Source organism: Wyeomyia smithii, chromosome 3 (genome assembly GCF_029784165.1).
Source record: "Wyeomyia smithii strain HCP4-BCI-WySm-NY-G18 chromosome 3, ASM2978416v1, whole genome shotgun sequence".
NCBI lineage: Eukaryota > Metazoa > Arthropoda > Insecta > Diptera > Culicidae > Wyeomyia > Wyeomyia smithii.
The window spans coordinates 27935965-27955999 of record NC_073696.1 but is presented as its reverse complement, the minus strand read 5'-3'; the positions used below and the strand labels follow the sequence as shown (position 1 = coordinate 27955999).

Below are 20035 nucleotides of genomic sequence, written 5' to 3'. Positions count from 1 at the left end.
GGCATCAAAAAGATTTAGAGAATAATTTGGCAATGTTTCGCACACTGGTTGAAAATTTGGGATTCGAGAAAGTGAGTAATTCGTTGTTAGTTGATAGCGATGATAGTAATGTGTATGTGAATATTTAAAAATTATTGGTTTTGAATGCAGTGTTCATTGAGAAGATTCTGGGAGCCAATATTTTTATATGCATTCAAAGTAAAAATAGCTCTTTGGCAAAACTGGTCGTGAAATATTTAGAAATTATCATAATATGTGACATATTTTACCCATACCAAACAGAGATAAAAATCATTGTCGTTCAGTGAAGAACAATTTTGAAAATGCAACCCAACTTTGATCAAACTCATAGATCAAATCTGTCTTATATTCTAGTACCTATGTACACCAATTGGAACGATAATTGGGTTAGTATTCAAAGAAAACAAAATCCAGGAGCACCGCTCTCCACCCATGCATGCTAATGAGATAGATCAAGATTAAAATAATTGAAACACCCGAACCGTTGTGCACAAACTGGCCAAGCAACTATTATTTTTAAAATAAAATAACGTGCGTCCATTAGTACTATGCAAATGTCATAAAACCACCGCTCGAATTAGCTACGCATCGGCAAAGCGGTGCATGTCATGAAAAATGCCTTGACAAAAAAAATCTGCAGAATTTATTTCCGCCTACCAGATTTGTGAAAGGCAACGCACCGCCAAAAGGAGCCAAAATGGGGCACTATAAATTGTCGAATGTTTCACCAACTTCAATCACAACTCGATCAGCGTTCAACTTGCCAACTTGCTTAGTGCAAATTTCTGAAAACCAATCATGAAGGTAGAATTTTGTAACATTTATAATAATAGGAAATATAAAAAAATTAAATATTTTGTCCTGACAGTGTATCGCAGCAACAGTCATGGTTGCCCTCATGGCAGTCATCACCGAAGCATCGTACGCCCCAGCGGTCTACGGAGGTCATTACGGATATGCTGCAGCCCCCGTAGTAACTTATGCCAACGATCATCACGGCTGGTCCTACGCCAACGCTTACAACAACCATTGGGGATACGCACCGGCTGCCGTTGCCTACAACAGCTGGGATGGTCACTGGGGTGCTCCTGCCGTAGCCTATGGTGGTGCTCACTGGAACCAGTGGAACGGTGCTGTGGTTGCACCAGTTCAACATGCCGCTTCGTACGTCGCTGCCAACCGGGGAGCAGTCCACAAGGCGCCTCTTGTTGGACATGTTCTCAACCAGAAGTCACTGAACTTGGCTCCGGCTCCTGGAACCTGGTAAATGGCCGCAATTGGATTTGTAAATACGTGGGGCATGTGGGACTGGTTGGAACGTTTTGAATAAATTTCTTTATTTCAAAACTAACAGCAATATTTTTTTTATTACGCGAAAATCCGAAATGCATAGTTTAATGACTCACAAGAAAAACAAGTTATTTTCAATTTATAAAACAGTCATATCATGACCACATTTTGAGTTTAGTGAAGCAGACAGTGTATGTAATTTTTCGAGAATGCTTAAAATGAGCGAGAACAGAAAGGTGTGCCCTAGACCAATCAATAATCAACATGATGAACTGATATCATAAAATGACCTGTATATCAAATGACCGATAAGCAGAAATCGCCATCTTGGATTTCAAAATGGCAGTGGACCTAATTTCTGGCCTCTGGGTATCATCTTAATCATTTTAAGCAGTTTTCCGAAAAAAAAATGCTTGAAACATGTGATTCATGTGCGTTGGACTCTCCCCCGTTTTCATGAGTATGGAGGGATGTCAAATCAGACTCTTGAATTCTCACATTCCAAATTTGGTTCCATTTGCTTGACTAGTTCTAGAGCTATGTAGAAATTTGTGTTTCATTCATATGAGAGGCCCTCCTTCCAGAGGAGGGAAGAGTATCAAACCACCATAAAAATATGTCTTGCGCCCTAAAACCTCTTCATGTCAAATTTGGTGTCATTTGCTTGATTAAATCCTGAATTTTACAGAAATATTTGTTTAACTTGTTTGGAAGGTTCCCCTTTCAAAGGAGTCAAACCACCGTAGAAATATTTCTTTCTTCTCAAAACCCTCATTTGTTGAATTTGGTTCCATTTGCTTGATTAGTTCTTCAATTCTGCAGAAATTTGTGTTTCACTCTCCCTTCCAGAGACGGCCCAGGACGAACACATACGATTCGCATAGATTCTCTAGGATTCTTCACATTGGATTCGTGAGCGTGTTGAAAAGGATTCCTGAAAAAAGAATCCTCTGGAATGCCCTGTATATGGCTCTAGGATTCTTGAATATGAATCCTGAGTGGGAATCCTCCGGATCGTATTTGCGATTCCTTTCACGATTCCGTCACCGAGTTGGGATTCTTACTCAGGATTAGTAAGGGGGCGGGGTCTTAAACCAGTATATTAACTTTCCCCGCCCCTAAAAACCCCTACATACAAATATTCACGCCGATCCGCTGATCCGTTCTTGAATATACTCCTGACATACGGACAGTGTTTTATTTTTATTATATTGAAATAGAATAACGAATATAAATATAAATATCATGAAAACTCAAGAATATATGGACTTGAAAACTTACATTTAGTTTCGAGTTCGTTGAAATCCTTGAAATATCTTTTATTTTGCTTTTATAAAATATGAAACATAAAGAAAGAAACAAATGAAGAAGAGAAACTGAGAGTTAGTGAAAGACAGAGAATGAAACAAGGAGCGAAATAATAAGTAAGAGAAAAAGAGAGGAAAAATTGGAAAGAGAGAGCAGAATATAAACGAAGAGAGAGAGAAAAGGAAAGAGAGAGGAAATTTTCGTTCCAATTGCGAGGCTTCAATTATGCCTAAAAAATTAAATGTTTTATGTTGAAACTATAAAAAAGAAAGGAAGCAACGGTAAGAGAAACCAATAGAGAGGCAGGAACAGGAAAAGAGAGAAAGTGAAAAGAATAAATAAAAAGATGCAGACAGAGAGGCTGACAAAAACAAAAAGTGATAGAGAAAATTCAGAGTAAAAGCCTGAGAAAGAGAGAACTACAGAATGAAAAATAAAAGAGAGAGAAAGAGAGAGAGACAGAACGAGAGAGCGAGAAAAGGTGAGAAAACAAGAGAGAGAGAGAGAGAGAGAGAAGGAAAAGTAAAAGAGAGAGGGAGAAAGCGAGAAAAGGTGAGAAAACGAGTGAGAGAGAGAAAGTGAGAAAGAGTGAAAGAGAGGGTGAGAGAGAGAGAGTAGAAAGAAACTTTAGTTTACGCCACTCAGTGCTGAAAAAAAAATCACCACCTAAAAACTCAAACAAACTGATATCAAGCCATCCTTGGCGTCGAATGTCTTTTCTATACACAAACATAAATTGTAGCTAGACAACGGTCACTAGACAGACGAAAAGTTGATTTTCGATTAACATATTTGTTGGTATTCATCCCTTAGTCAAAGTTCATATTCGTTTATATATTGTCAAAATTGAAAATCATTTTCATCTTTAAGGAAATGAATATGATTATCAGTGTCAGTAACTTGTATTAAATATTTGTATTACGTTGAGCTTAGCATATTGAGGGATTTCATCCCAAATCGTCTCAAAGATTGGCAGCACCCTCTCCGAATTGGTTGAAACTTTTTGGGTGTGAAGACATCACCTAAATAAGCATCTCTGCATACTTACTTTTTTTCAAAATTAGTATAGACTGTCTCCTGAAAAGGGCGAAACTTTTTTTGCCGATTTTTTGTAAATCAATATAATTCAAAAACGGTAAATTCTACAAAAAGTGTTCTATAAGTAACTTTTAGGAAATTGTCTGAATTTTCATAAAAAAATATGGATAAATTATATATCAAGTCCTGCACTAAAAAAACTGCAATTTAAACACAAAACATCGATTTAAAAAAAAATTTTTTGGTGAAAGACAACATTGTTGGCTACATTTCGTTCATACATCGCAACTTGAGCATATTTAAGGAAAAAAAGTTATTCTCAAAAATAAAAAATGAAAATGCAAACTAATACTAAGGTATATTATTTTTTCAGTGTAAAACAACCTGATAGATTCATTCTGTGCCGAACACGCATCAGTATCGGACGTGTGATCGGTGATCGCTCCGATAGAATATAAAACAAAAGACGTGTGAACAAGTGTTGGCATTGTTTGCCTGGTCAAGTGAAATAAATCCGGGCTCAAGGTCGCGCCTTTGTGCAACTGTTTCGCATCGTGACGGGACACAAAAGAGGAAAACGAAGAAGCCATCAGTTGACAGTGAGTTGTATCGCTGTGTGGAGTGATCCCACACCTGGCTCGCTGCTGGTGGCTGTTTGGTGCTGCTGTATTGGTGCTGCTGGCTGTAACGGCTGCAACTTCGAACCTTACTGGAAGGGAGAAGTAAAAAGGTACATGCTCTTGTCGGCGCTAGTGCGCTAGACTTAGCGGGATGGATGTAGATCCCTCGCCTCCCGCGCCACCATCCCCGAACCCCTCTGACTCTGACCCTTCTGTTACCCCCTCCCCTGTTCATTCTTCAGTCCCCCCTCGCCCCAGGCTTTACCCAGACGGAGCCCAGGGCAGCTATACTGTCTATTTTCGGCCAAAGGCGGGACCGAAATCGAAACAGTTGAACCTCTTGCAGATTTCTAAAGACCTGACGAAGGAGTACAAGGGCGTGACCGAAATTTCCAAGGTCCGGCCTAACAAGCTCCGTGTCGTGGTCAGTAACCTGAAAGAGGCCAATGATATAGCTTGCTCTGAGCTCTTCACACGCGAGTATCGCGTTTACATACCCGCACGAGACGTGGAGATCGACGGTGTCATAACCGATTCGAGTCTGTCCGTCGAGTGTATACTGCAAAGTGCCAAAGGGTGCTTTAAAAACAAAACCTGTCCCGATGTAAAGGTGCTCGACTGCAAGCAATTGCGGTCAGCATCGATCATCGGTGGCAAAACAGTATACACCCCGTCAGACTCGTTTCGAGTTACGTTCGCCGGGTCAGCGCTACCAAGCCACGTCTCGATCCACCGGGTTCGTCTCCCTGTGCGATTATATGTGCCTCGCGTCATGAACTGCCTGAATTGTAAGCAGTTAGGCCACACCACCGCCTACTGCTGCAATAAGGCACGTTGTGGCAAGTGTGGGGAGAATCATGCGGATGATTCCTGCAGTAAAAATGCTGAAAAATGCATTCACTGTGGGGAGAGTCAGCATGAGCTCTCGACATGTGCGGTGTACATGCAGCGGAGGGATAAAATAAAGAGGTCTCTCAAAGAGCGTTCGAAGCGTTCTTACGCTGAGATGCTGAAGAAGACCGTTACCACTTCTCCCATTACATCAAACCCTTATGATCTGTTGTCCTCTGATGAAACCGATTCTGACGATTCACCAGCGGGAACATCTTACGCCAATCCTGGGGAGTCTAGAAAGAGGAAAAATATTTCCTCTCCTAAACTTCCCAGAAAAGGTCCTAAGAATTCTCAAAGTGAAATGAAAGTTACAAGCAAACCAAACAGTGCTGCGGAAAAACCGCAGCAAACTCCTCCTGGGCTTGCAAATTTAAAGTCTCAGAAGGAGTTCCCAGCACTGCCAGGAACATCTAAAACCTCAGTTGTTCCTTTTGCACATCCAGTTGATGAAACAAACTCTGGATTAGTGAAATTTTCTGACATTGTGGACTGGATTTTTGAAACTTTCAATATACCTGATCCAATTAAAATTTTTTCTTACAGCATTTCTCCCAACAGTTAGATCATTTTTGAAGCAGTTGACTGCCCAATGGCCCCTCCTTGCAGTGATTGTATCCTTCGATGCCTAATTCAACTGCGTATATGAAGGATTCTATCTCTGTCTTACAGTGGAATTGTAGAAGTATTTTACCAAAAATGGATTCATTTAAAGTTTTAATAAATAGAAACAAATGCGATGCATTTTCCCTTTGTGAAACTTGGCTTACTTCAAATATTGATCTCAACTTCCATGATTTTAATATTATTCGCCTTGATCGAGACACCCCATATGGAGGAGTACTTTTAGGGATTAAAAAGTGCTATTCTATCTATCGTATTAACCTCCCCTCGATTCCAGGCATCGAAGTTGTCGCATGTCAAATGACAATACAAGGTAAAGAGCTTTGTATTGCCTCAATATATATTCCTCCCAGAGCACAGGTTGGGCAACGGCTGCTCTTTGATTTAATAGAACTTCTTCCCTCGCCACGTTTGATTTTGGGAGACTTCAACTCTCATGGCGTGGCTTGGGGTTCCCCTTACAATGATAACCGCTCCTCTTTAATCTATAACCTTTGCGATGACTTCGACATGACTATTTTAAACAACGGCGAAATGACACGTATCCCGAAACCTCCAGCGCGCCCAAGCGCTTTGGATCTATCCTTATGTTCGACGTCGCTACGGTTGGATTGCACATGGAAGGTAATCCTCGATCCTCACGGTAGCGACCATCTGCCTATTCTTATTTCAATTACTAACGGGTCAACTCGCATGCGACCAATTGACATTCCGTATGACCTCACACGAAATGTCGATTGGAAGTTATACGAGGAAATGATTTCAAAAGCGGTCGATTCGATTCAACATCATCCACCACTTGAAGAATACAACCTCCTCGCGGGCTTGATTCTCGACGCCGCGTTGCAAGCCCAAACGAAGAAATATCCTGGCGTAACGATTAAAGAACGGCCTCCCACTCCGTGGTGGGACCAAGAGTGCTCCGATGTCTACACGCAAAGATCCGACGCGTTTTTGGCCTACCAGAAGGGAGGTATACCTGGCGACTATTTACGGTATTCGGAGCTTGATACCAAGCTTAAAAGTTTGGCTAAAGCAAAGAAACGCGGATATTGGCGTCGGTTCGTGAACGAGACGTCGAGGGAGACATCGATGAGCACTCTTTGGAACACAGCCCGAAGAATGCGGAATCGCGTAACGGTCAACGAAAGCGAGGAGTCTTCAAGTAGGTGGATATTTGATTTTGCCAGGAAAGTATGTCCGGACTCTGTTCCTGAGCAAAACATTGTTCGCGATGCGTCTCCGGGCCACGACGCGATAGAATCACCTTTTACGATGGCAGAATATTCAGTTGCCCTCCTGTCCTGTAACAATAACGCGCCTGGGTTAGATAGAATCAAATTCAACTTGTTGAAGAATCTACCCGGCAATGCCAAGAGGCGCTTGTTGAACTTGTTCAATAAGTTCCTGGAGCAAAACATTGTACCGCAGGATTGGAGGCGAGTGAAGGTGATCGCCATCCAAAAACCAGGGAAACCAGCTTCTGATCACAACTCTTATAGGCCGATTGCAATGCTATCCTGTATCCGGAAATTGATGGAAAAAATGATACTCCGTCGTTTAGACCATTGGGTCGAATCAAATGGCCTACTATCGGATACTCAATTTGGCTTCCGCCGTGCCAAAGGGACGAATGATTGTCTTGCGCTGCTTTCAACAGATATTCAGCTGGCGTATGCTCGCAAAGAACAAATGGCGTCTGCGTTCTTGGACATTAAGGGGGCTTTTGATTCCGTTTCTATTGACATTCTTTCGGGCAAACTTCACCGACAAGGATTTTCTCCAATTTTAAACAATTTTTTGCACAATTTGTTGTCCGAAAAGCACATGCATTTTACGCACGGCGATTTGGCAACTTTTCGCATTAGCTACATGGGTCTTCCCCAGGGCTCATGTTTAAGCCCCCTTCTTTACAACTTTTATGTAAATGACATCGACGAATGTCTGGCAAATTCATGCACGATAAGACAACTTGCAGACGACAGTGTAATCTCTGTTACAGGAGCCAAAGCTGCCGATTTGCAAGGACCATTGCAAGATACCTGGGACAATTTGTCTGCTTGGGCTTTACAGCTAGGTATCGAATTCTCTCCGGAGAAGACTGAGATAGTAGTTTTTTCTAGGAAGTATGAACCTGCTCAGCTTCAAACACAATTCATGGGTAAAACGATTTCTCAGGTTTTGGTACACAAATATCTTGGTATTTGGTTCGACTCTAAAGGCACCTGGGGTTGTCACGTGAGGTATCTGATGAAAAAATGTCAACAAAGAGTGAATTTTCTTCGTACAATAACCGGACAATGGTGGGGAGCCTTTCCAGGAGACCTTATAAGGCTTTACCAAACAACGATATTGTCTGTTATTGAATACGGGTGTTTCTGCTTCCGCTCCGCAGCAAACACACATTTGATTAAACTGGAGCGAATACATTATCGTTGTTTGCGTATCGCCTTGGGTTGCATGCAGTCGACCCATACGATGAGTTTGGAGGTCTTAGCTGGAGTACTACCATTGAAAAACCGCTTCTGGAGCCTGTCTTCTCGTATTCCTCTCAAATGTGAGGTCTTGAACCGTCCCGTGATTGAAAATTTTGAAAGGTTAATCGAACTTAATTCTCAAACCCGTTTTATGACGTTGTATTTCCATCACATGTCCCATAATATTAACCCTTCTTCGAATATTCCAAATCGTGTCGACTTATCAAATACTTCTGATTCTACTGTGTTTTTCGATACATCCATGATAGAAGAAACTCGTGGAATCCCGGATCATTTACGCGTGCAGCAGATCCCTAAAATATTTTCCAATAAATATCGAAACATCAACTGCGACAATATGTTCTACACTGACGGAACACTTCTTGATGGGTCCTCTGGCTTCGGTATTTTCAATAACAATTTAACCGTCTCCCATAAGCTCGATAATCCTGCTTCTGTTTACGTCGCAGAATTGGCTGCAATTAAGTACACCCTAGGGATTATCGAAAAAATGCCCACGGACCATTATTTCATCTTTACGGACAGTCTCAGTTGCATTGAGGCTCTCCGATCGATGAAAGATGTTAAGCACTCTCCGTATTTCCTGGGGAAAATACGGGAACATCTGAGTGCTTTATCCGAAAAATCGTTTCAGATTACCTTAGCGTGGGTCCCTTCTCACTGCTCGATACCGGGCGATGAGAAAGCGGACTCTTTGGCTAAGGTGGGCGCAACAAACGGTGATATTTATGAAAGACCAATTGCTTTTAATGAATTTTTCGCACTTGTACGTCAGAATACGATCATCAGTTGGCAAAATGCTTGGACCAGAGGGGAATTGGGAAGGTGGTTACATTCCATAATCCCCAAAGTATCGACGAACCCGTGGTTCAAGGGGTTGGATGTAGGTCGGGATTTCATTTGCGTGATGTCCCGGCTTATGTCCAATCACTATAGATTTGACGCGCATCTCCGTCGTGTTGGGCTCGGGGAGAGTGGTATCTGTGCCTGTGGTGAAGGTTATCACGACATAGAGCACGTTGTTTGGTCATGCCCTGTACACCGTGACGCCAGGTCTAGATTAGTAGCTTCCCTACAGGCCGAAGGTAGGCAGCCGGCTGTTCCTGTTCGTGATGTCTTGGCGAGCCGTGACCTATCCTACATGTCCCTTATATACGTTTTCCTGAAATCCATCAACGCCCCAGTTTAATCCTATTCCCTTCCGCCTACATCCAACCAAACGACAATAACACGTTAAGACGAATAACGTTAATAACGAACATTTATAAAAAGTTGAAGAAAACCAGCTGTAACTCGCCAAAGCCATTTTATGCAAAACATCATATCGAGTTTCAAGTTTAGCTTATGGCGCGTGACAAGCCGCACTTGAAATCTATCCAACTTTCTCCCTATTACGCAAAGCATTAACAAAATTTACAAAAATGTTCTAAAGAAGTTTTACTCAAAGATAAAGCAATATATTTTTTTTCGATATTTTTAAAAATAGAAAAGACATTTAACCTTCACAAGACATGCTGCACATATTGTACCCTAAATTAATTCTTTAAGTATACTACGACGTTCACGCACGCACGGAGAAAGGGATAATTATTTTGCTGATACGTGAAAATTTTAGCTGTTTCAAAAAAACATAGAGTATAAGATAAACCCATTCCCGACGAGAGACATTCAAACTTTGATTCAAGTTCAACAATTCTACTTGAAAATTTTCACGATGGAATTATTCAGTAAGGTACAGATTGATCTTGAATGTGCAATACAGTTTGTGTTAGTTATGTTTATAGTTGATGAAGTTCATTTTTTGGGGTAAAAACTGATTTCTCTCCGCCGGGATCGGGTTAGGCTATTGGCCATTATTTTTGAACATTATGTAAAATTTGATCAACAGTTTTGATTTAAGATATTTTGATATATCGACATAAAATTTTCAAAGTTTTAAAAATTAAACATAGGTTTATCTACTATCCTGCAAATGCGCTACAGTAAGCCAACTTTTTTTTTTTTATCAAATAATATTTGTTTGCTTATGTAGAAGAAGACGAAAACAAAGAAGTAGACAAAAGTGGTGGTAATGGGATGAGGATTGTTATGTTGTTACGCAACACTATAAAAGGTTTCTGTGATGGAACGCAGATGATAGATGTTTCATGCGCGTCATTTATCATGTGTGAAGTTATATCGGAGTATTAGAGAGGGATTTGAACTACCCATCAATGATTAAAAAAGGACAGTTCTTCGTTATTCCAATCTTTGCTATTGGTAATAACAAATTGCAGAGTCAAACTTTTGCATGTGTGAATATTTTTTTTGGCAATCCAGTATTTTTTCATGAGCAATGGTTTTTGTAAATTGTTATTTTTTTTCAATCACATTCATTTTTAGTTATTTTGTAAGTTTAGTTTGAATATAATATATGTAACATCAAACAATTGAGAAAATGAACTATTATTCAAGTTATGAAATTAAAAATAAAAATTAAATCGTTAGAAAACAATTTTTCGAAAATAATCGAATAATGGAGAAAAAGTCTTAAAAAGATATTGGAGAAAACAGCTATGCAGTGGATCCGTATAAGAAGCGAGATGCAGATTCGTTTTCGAGTAAGCAATCAATCCACGATCTACTGAACGAAGGATTTATCGCAGTTAGATAATTAATTAAGTTTTAAACCAGCGCTGGCCATCTGCATCGAATTGTCGATAGTGTCTTAGTTACATATTGAACTTCAACTTGATATCTCAAAAAAAAATTCATTTTAGATTAAAAACCAACTCTTAACAGTTTAAAATGCATTTGAAAGCGGCTAGCCACTACGGGCCAACTAGTAGTAAATATTTCTTAACTCGTAAAACAAGAACATTTAAGAATACAGATTTGTATATTCAACTCGTGGAATAAAATTCAATCTATGAGATTTTCAGCTGGATAAGTTTAGGATGTTTTCGGTAGCTCGTGTTATTTTGTTTTATTCGACTGTTGGAGAGAGACCACAGAGTGCTATTTGGTTGTTCCCCAATTGCTTCGTACATTTTTCAATAACCTCAATTTGTTTTGTGAGCCAGATAAATTTTCTAACAATGTGTTTATTATATTGACCATTTTTCGATGTTTTTGTCTAAAGTTTATTCCTATCCACGCAGCAGGGGCTTCATTTACATTCACTATTTTTATATTCTAATTAGGATCTATCACGGATTTTCCTGTTCCACATCGTGGAACTAATGATGCAAATTGTTACATATCTATTTGATAACTGAAGAAGTACTCAGCATTGTAGGGAAATAGTTTTCAGTAATAAAGTTTATGGTTTAACTACAAGATTTCATGATCGGCTTGCCTAAATATTTTCGATCAGCAGGTAGGATCATAATGTTTTTAGCCACAGCCACCATATTCATTTGAAAAACATAATACTGAACAAAAATATGAGAATGCGTAATTTATTTACAGTTTTATTATTGAAACACTATGTATAAACAGAATTGTGGGGTAAGTTATGAATTTACACATCTGTAAGAGTGGAAGTTTGTCAGTAGCTGTGTATTTACTCCTATCAGCAATTTGTTCCCGAATTAAGGCGTCTATTTTCATAGTGATCGGCTATCGAGAGCAACAACAACAAAAATACGCAACTGACTGTAAACTGACCAAGCGACTATTACTCTTTGAAGAAAAAAAGCGCTTCCATTTGTTTTATGCAGCTGTCATGAAACCACCGCTCAAATTAGCTACGCATCGGCAAAAACTTGCGTACCAAAATAAAAAAGGGGTGCGGTCTAATTTCGTTTTTCCTTTTGAACCGCGCTCGACTTCTAAATCAGGTAGCAACCAGTTTCAATCAATTGTACTAAACTGATATAACAAACTGTTAAACTGATAGGAATTTCATGATTGCAGAAAAAACACCTTCATTTGTTTGACACCTTGCGAGTCCTGAATTTGGCCTTAACGGTTTTTTAGTTCGACCGCAAGAATCGACAGAATCTTCGCATGTTTCCGCTTGCTAGATTTGTGAAAGGCAACGCACCACCAAAATAGACCAAAATGAGGCACTATAAATTGTCGATGTTTCACCAACTTCAATCACAATCCGATCAGCGTTCAACTTGCCAACTTGTTCAGTGCAAATTTCTGAAAACCAATCATGAAGGTACTATTTTGGGTTATTTTCAAAAATAAAAAATATTTTTAACTATATGTTTCGTCTTGACAGTGTATCGCAGCTACAGTCATGGTTGCCCTGATGGCAGTCATCGCCGAAGCGTCGTACGCCCCAGCGGTCTACGGAGGTCATTACGGATATGCTGCAGCCCCCGTAGTAACATACGCTGCCCATCACGGAGGACCAACCGTCGTGCAGTCGAATGATCATCACAGCTGGGCCTATGCCAACGCTTACAACAACCATTGGGGATACGCACCGGCTGCCGTTGCCTACAACAGCTGGGATGGTCACTGGGGTGCTCCTGCCGTAGCCTATGGCGCTCACTGGAACCACGGTGCTGTGGTTACCCCAGTTCAACATGCCGCTTCGTACGTTGCTGCCAACCGGGGAGCAATCCACAAGGCTCCTCTTATTGGACATGTCCTCAACCAGAAGTCACTGAATCTGGCTGCGGCTCCTGGAACCTGGTAAGTGGCCGAAGATGCTCCACGCTGGGTTTGTAAATACGAATGGATATGTGATACTGGTCGGAACTCTTTGAATACATTTATTAAGTTGATTATTGAAAACATTTTTTCCACTCGATAACCCGAAATGCATAATCTAGTGATTCTTAAAAAAAATATTGAAAGTTGTCAAAAAACATTCGTGATTTGCAGAAACAGCTTTCAAAAAAACCTTTTCAACTCTGGTGATGATAAAATAATACTCACATTCAATTTAAATATACCAACATATCACAGATTTCCTACATATAGACACAAAAGCTGACTTCCACCTTCTATGAGATCAGCTATTCTAAGAATAAGACATTGTTTTCAATAAAGACACCACTTTGCAATGTTAATCAAACTGCTGTATTTCAGACCAATCACTGATGTTTACTCCGAGCATGAAATCCACAATGCCTAGGCCTCAAACAGCATAATCAGGATAACCTGACCACTGGAATGTAATTATTAAATCCAACACCGTAGATTCCGGTTCCATAGAAGGCGCCATATTTCCACGGATCTGACTTACTACCAAGATTAGCCTGAATCACCGTCTTCTGCGGCAACAGTGGATAACCGGCATGGCCGAGATAATGATAGCTAGCGACAGCCGCTGGTGGTACCACAGGTGCCGCCACTGGAGCAGTCCACGGATGCCACGAATATCGCACCGGACTGGGAACACCATACGGGAACCGATAACCGCCGTTGTTGGCTTGCACTACCGTTGGCCGTATGCCATCGTGATACGCGTACGTGCCGGAGAATGGAACTTGCGGCGCAAGAGGGACGAACGGATTGTACAAGCCTAATGCTTGCAGCGCTGCGAACGGATTGTATCCGGGATATAAGGGATGATACGATCCCTGGACGACGACGCCTAGGGCCAGCAAAAAAGCCACCAGAGCGACCTGCACAGAGAATTAAGAATCCCGCTTGAATTTCGCACCATTATCACGATAAATTCACTACCAAATTACCTTCATCTCGATTTTCACTTTTCCACCGACAATCACTCTTTGATTGCGCGTTACCAATAGACGTGCGTTCTTTTATAGAGTTTATCAGTCACACCAATCGGCCCCGATCGGTCGGCGCAACAATTAATCCCAGAATGTCCGGCCAACCGGTGGCAATATGGAGGCGTTACGCAGCCGCGACAAGGAAACCTAAGCTGAACCAGTCGGAGAAATAAAGTCAACCGAGCCGGCACAAATAAGGGGTAAATATTCAAATGCTTTTCGCTCACGGCACGCCTTACGCCGATTATACGCCCAGAAGTTACCAAGCCGGTAATGTTCACTTGTTCTTAGAAGATAAAACAACTCCGGACACACTTATCATGTAATTCTAGCACTGCAGCTGGTTGACCAACGATAAAGGTGGATCATCAATGGACTCGTGATAAATACAAGATCACAACTTCAATCATAAGCGCTTATGCAAAAACGTAGAGTCGTTTCTCTAGCACTACCTGATTATTATTTACATTGACAACCATAGAGTTTAAGCACGGAACATTGAATTAAAAATTTTACCACATATTGATATTGAACCATGAAGAGACTTTGTATCTTATAAGTTGGGCCTTGAATTATGGAGGCTCTGGCAGCACAGCTACCGTCAGCACGTGTAAATTGTCTGCTTAGTCAAAGTTTACATTTCAAGTGTTTTTTCGCCAGTTTTTTGCTGAAACTCGTGTGTTTGGTATGAGTGATTGCTGAGGGCTGTAGAAGCGTACGAATATGCAACGATTTTAATACCCATATACCCAGTGAAAAATATTCGAAGCCCTATTTTACGCCGCACTGAAAGTGTAGAAAAATGTCGCGTGTGTGGATTGCAATGTCGTGATTTATCCTGCTTTTTTTATCTCCATACATTTTCAATGCGTTTGCTTATAGAAATAAGTGACATTTTCCGTACAGTGGCAAACGTGTATACCAAGTATGATGACAGTTCTACAAGGTATGCAATTCACGTCGATGCATTAGCATTAGTGATCGTTATGAACTTTTTCCAATTCTGTATGAAATTTGAAATGATTTTGCATTTTAAACTAAACTTATAAAACATACTTTCCTGAAAAGTTATAGGAATGATGTTGAAACATGTTTTATTTGTGGGGAATACATAAACATGCTGCGGTTCAGGTAAAATAGGCTGTTTTCATAAATTTGCCGGTAACCTTTTTGCACTTTTCGTTATTTTCTTGTACTCTAATAGCGCTTCTAAATAGAGTCGCTTATGTTTCATACAGTAACAAAAGTCATGAGCTATGACAATGACCAAGATTATGCTCCAACTATTAGAAATGTAGCATTTTTATATATTTTATTTCGACATATCGTCGCAATTTTTCACACTAAATCTAAATTAATATCAATTTCTAGTGTGTTTCAACTGAAGCTTCACTCTCCAACCAAAAAAATCAAATATAAAACAACATAAAACGAGAAATTTCCAAAAATGTTCCGAGTTCCATACAAAACGCGAAATTTTTCATAACGAGATTTGTTTGTGTGCGTGGATTGACAAAAATGTAGCATACCTTGTAGAACTGTCATCATACTTGGACGTGTATAGGCCATTTTACGAACTGGTAGCTTGTACCTGCGTTGTGTCAGCTGTTCCGTGTTTTCCGTCAAAATTTTATTCTTGGATTAAGTTCTAAAACGTCTCGTAAAATGGTCCATAGCCGTGTAGGATTCATTTTGTTTCGCTCGGTGCTGCGTTTTTTTTTTTTCGATAATATTCGTGGTTGTGTGGTTGTGTGGATTATGGGCATAACAGTGGACCGAGGCATGAAGGTTGGTAACTATGGTGTAGTTTATCATTCCCCTAGTTCTAGTGATCAGCGATTTTTGCAAATACTAGAAAACTGGTTTGAGTTTTTTGTGGATAGCCGCAAATTTAACGTGATTGCTGGTGACTTTAACATAAACTGGCGTGATAGCTTTAATTCGAGCCATTTGAAGAGATTAATAGAGTTTTGCAATTTAAAACAAGTTGTTACTGAGTATACGCGTATTTCTAGACACAGTAAAACTTTAATTGATCATGTTTATACAAACTTTGATTCTGTTCGCGCTGCAGTAAATTCTGAATTGAAAATAAACGATCATGAGACTCTTGTGATTACTGTAAATCAGAGTATAAACAGTGATGATAATTTAGTTAAACTAAAGTGTTGGAAAAATTACTCGAAACGAAAGGTTTCGGATCCTGTCGCGAGAAACGTGGATTTCCCATTATCGGGGTGCCTTGATCATAAAACCGATGTTCTCAATAACGTCTTAAAAACGTGTACTAATCAGTTAGTGGAACAAAAGTTTGTTGTTGTGAAGAACTCCAACAAGTGGTACACTTTGGATCTTTTACGTCTTAAACGTAAGAGAGATGGATGGTATAAAAAGTTTTGTAGAATAAATAGTAATGATCACTGGCGTAACTATACGATGGCGCGTAATATATATTCTCAAACTCTGATCAAAACACGAAGCGAATATATACAGAGGAAAATTGAACATCATAAAAATAACAGCAAAGAGTTATGGAAAATATTAAAGTCATTGTTGAAACCTGGCGTTTGCAAATCGCGGTCCATAACCTTTAATGGCACAGAAGAACGATCAGAATAAGCAATCGCTTCTAAGTTCAATACTTATTTTATCGATAGTGTTTCAGATATCAATCGATCTATTGAATTGGTGGAAGAACCTGATGAAATGAAACAGCTAATTAATGTTAACTGTACTTTGACCGGTTTTCAACCTATTTCATACATAGAACTGATAAACATTTGTTTTTCAATGCAAAAAACGGCTGGAATCGATAACGTTAATGCAAAAGTCTTTCAAGATTGCTTTCATGTCATCGGACACGACCTCCTTGGCCTAATCAATGAATCGTTACAAACTGGGCACGTGCCACGAGTTTGGAAGGAATCTTCGGTGGTTCCTATTCAAAAGGTTGCTGGTACGAGTGAAGCCGAAGAGTTTCGTCCCATCAACATGTTGCACACATTAGAAAAAAATTTAGAACTTGTTATCTAAGGCCAACTTTAAATTATCTTAATATGAACAGTTTGTTAATACCAGAACAATCAGGCTATCGAGAAGGTCATTCTTGTGAAACTGCGTTGAATTTGGTGTTAGCAAAATGGAAAGCAAATATTGAGCGTAAAGAAACTATTGTTGCAGTGTTCTTGGATTTAAAACGCGCTTTCGAAACAATTTCTAGGCCCTTATTTTTACGAACAATAAAGCGCTTTGGTATTACAGGTACTGCATACAAGTGGTTTGAGAGCTACTTGTGTGACAGAACTCAACGGACTATTTTTCAATGAATTTACATCTTTTCCCATGGGAAACATTCTTGGAGTACCTCAAGGAAGTGTATTAGGGCCCATTTTATTCATAATGTACATTAATGACATAAGACAAGTTTTACGTTTCTGTGATATTAACCTTTTTGCTGATGATACTGTACTGTTCATTGCAGCTAAAGATCTCGATTTTGCTATTATTCGCTTGAATGAGGACTTGTGTTCGCTGAGTAGATGGCTGAAATTCAAACAACTAAAACTGAATATAAGTAAAACTAAATTTATGGTTATTTCGCGCAACCGTGTTACTGAAAATGTCTCTGTGGAAATTGACAGCGAGACACTTGAACGCGTACGTGAGATGAAATATCTTGGCGTGACTATTGATGACATACTTAAGTTCAATATTCATATTGACAATGTCATCAAGAAAATTGCCAAAAAATATGGAATTCTCTGTCGTTTGAATAAAGAGTTGAGTACTTTTAGCAAGATTCATCTCTATAAATCAATCATCTCTCCCCACTTGGACTTTTGCTCTTCCATTTTATTTTTGGCAAATGAAACTCAAATATCGAGGTTACAGCGTTTGCAGGATAAGGTTATGCGGTTAATTTTGAGATGTAGTAGATTCACTTCCTCGGCCTTGATGTTGGATGCCTTGCAATGGTTATCTGTGAAGCAGCGAATTGTGTTCATGACGATGGTGTTCATTTTTAAAATAGTTAACGGATTGCTGCCTCGATATTTGTGTGATCGAATTGTGAGAGGAAGTGATATTCATAGATACAATACTAGAAACGCGACAGAAATTCGAACACCAAATTTTATTTTTGGAGCTTCGCAGAATTCATTATTTTTTAAAGGAATTAAAGTGTTCAATTCGATGCCTACACAGGTCAAACGTGCAGCAACGCTACTTGAGTTCAAGAGACAATGTATTTCACACGTCAAAGCTGTTTTTTAGGCAGCTAAACAGAAATGTTTCACAATTCACGCACTAAATTGACGAAGTTTTCATAACGGATGATTTTATGTGGACTTTTGCTGTAATAGCTTTTTAGTATTTATTAAAGCATTGTAAAAACTATTATGTTCGTCCCGATGATAATGATGGATTTTGTATTTAATGTAGTAGTAAAAAAAATAAATGAGAAGTCTACAAAGGTTTGAGAATCGCGCGCCTTACACAGATATAAATGACTACCTTTCTTAAATTAATATATGACATTTTGAAAAATAAAGGTTTTTTTCATTTACATACATACAGATGTATTATGCTGATGTATGTTATGAAAGTTGAGTTTTTGTGACACAATAAACTTTTAAGTAGTTCTGGACATACGTCGGATTACACGGGAAAATTATGACACTTTTGATTGTCTTTGGACGTTGAAATTCCTAGCTGTTCTAGGACTTTTTCGAGTTGGAAATTTTCTAGACTTCCCTAGGTGGGGAAATCCTCATGAGTCTCATGTTAAGTTCACGGTTTACCTGTGCTTTGCTTGCTGAGTTCGGCGGGAATGGCCTTGTTGGGACTGTAGCAATTTAGCTGTGGGCTAGATTGGGTGTTGGCTTAATTCAGATGTGAATAATGTTCAATTGATTGAAAGAAGTAAAATAATTAGAACTCGGTAATATTGGTCGTAGAACGGCTTAGAAATTTGTGTTTAATTTTTTTTTTATTCAGTAATACTGCCATTGGAATATTATGGAGGATTTTATATCTATTGACAAAACCAGTCCGTTTTTTTTTTTGCTTTCTGGTTTAATTGAAGTAATAACTAATTATCTAATAGATAAATCGTCTACCTTAAATCTTTGTAGGGGTAAGAGGCGGGACCATCATCATCATCATCATCATCATCATCATCATCTGTTTGGATGACTTTATGCGGTGAATAGTTGTAGAGGAGACCGACACGTGCAAGCACTACATTGTTGTTGTAATAATTTATTTCATTTCATGTTTTCAGCCGCAGAAAGTAGCACAGCAACTGTCGATATGTCGTGAATTACTCCTCTATAAGTTCATATATTTTACACTTCCCATATGTTTTTCGAATATATTTTTATTATTTTTGTTTTGCATTTTCAACATCTAAAACATGAAAATTTCAGCTATGGAAGGCAGTCGACCGAGATTTTCTTCAGATAATACTTACCTAATGCCTAATACTTTTTATTGTATTTTATAATTCATTTTTATCCATCTCACATCATGTACATATGATCATATCTAATAATTACATTAATACAATTGCATTATTACATTAATACAATTAAATCATGGTCATATCACTTATCGAAATGAATCCAGATAAACAACCCACCCCACTAACAAAATCTCGCTTCTTATAGTTCCGACTTGAAAACAAAGTTCATAGTTCCAAAAGAAACGAATTTGAAAATAAGCGCCAAAAATTACATTTTTCAGTTTCACTAGAATTTTACATATTAAGAATTCCTTCTCATCCAATCTATTTTAGTCTATTATTATTATTTTATATGTACGGTCAAAACTAAGCTAAGCTAAGCTACTAATTAAGCCTTGGATTATAATCAATAATTATTGAGCCCAAGCTAAAGGTGGACTTTAGGCTTTACTTTCTGAACGTTGGGCTTCAACCGTTTAAGGGAGAGGGCAACTTATTACTTGCAATTTTCTCACCTCCGAATGATATTAAACAATAGGAGCCTCCCACCCTCTCTCCGAAAACATTTGCTCCGGGCCCCCCAAAATCCAAATCCCACTCAGT

At 39.1% G+C, this 20035-nt stretch overlaps 3 protein-coding genes across 3 annotated transcripts; 2 read left to right on the top strand and 1 right to left on the bottom strand.

Moving 5' to 3' along the window:
* Positions 1-746: 746 nt before the first annotated feature.
* Positions 747-1372, top strand: LOC129726979 (adult cuticle protein 1-like). The gene is made up of 2 exons (XM_055684303.1): positions 747-825; positions 890-1372. Exons 1-2 carry the CDS (start codon positions 820-822, stop codon positions 1286-1288), a joined length of 405 nt encoding a protein of 134 aa, XP_055540278.1. The 5' UTR covers positions 747-819; the 3' UTR covers positions 1289-1372.
* An 11012-nt stretch (positions 1373-12384) lies between these two features.
* LOC129726976 (adult cuticle protein 1-like) lies at positions 12385-12963 on the top strand. The gene is made up of 2 exons (XM_055684301.1): positions 12385-12440; positions 12504-12963. Exons 1-2 carry the CDS (start codon positions 12435-12437, stop codon positions 12924-12926), a joined length of 429 nt encoding a protein of 142 aa, XP_055540276.1. The 5' UTR covers positions 12385-12434; the 3' UTR covers positions 12927-12963.
* Positions 12964-13273: 310 nt separating this feature from the next.
* LOC129726974 (uncharacterized) lies at positions 13274-13980 on the bottom strand. Its single transcript, XM_055684299.1, has 2 exons — positions 13930-13980; positions 13274-13860 (listed from the first exon to the last, which is right to left on the bottom strand). Exons 1-2 carry the CDS (start codon positions 13933-13935, stop codon positions 13384-13386), a joined length of 483 nt encoding a protein of 160 aa, XP_055540274.1. The 5' UTR covers positions 13936-13980; the 3' UTR covers positions 13274-13383.
* Positions 13981-20035: the final 6055 nt, after the last annotated feature.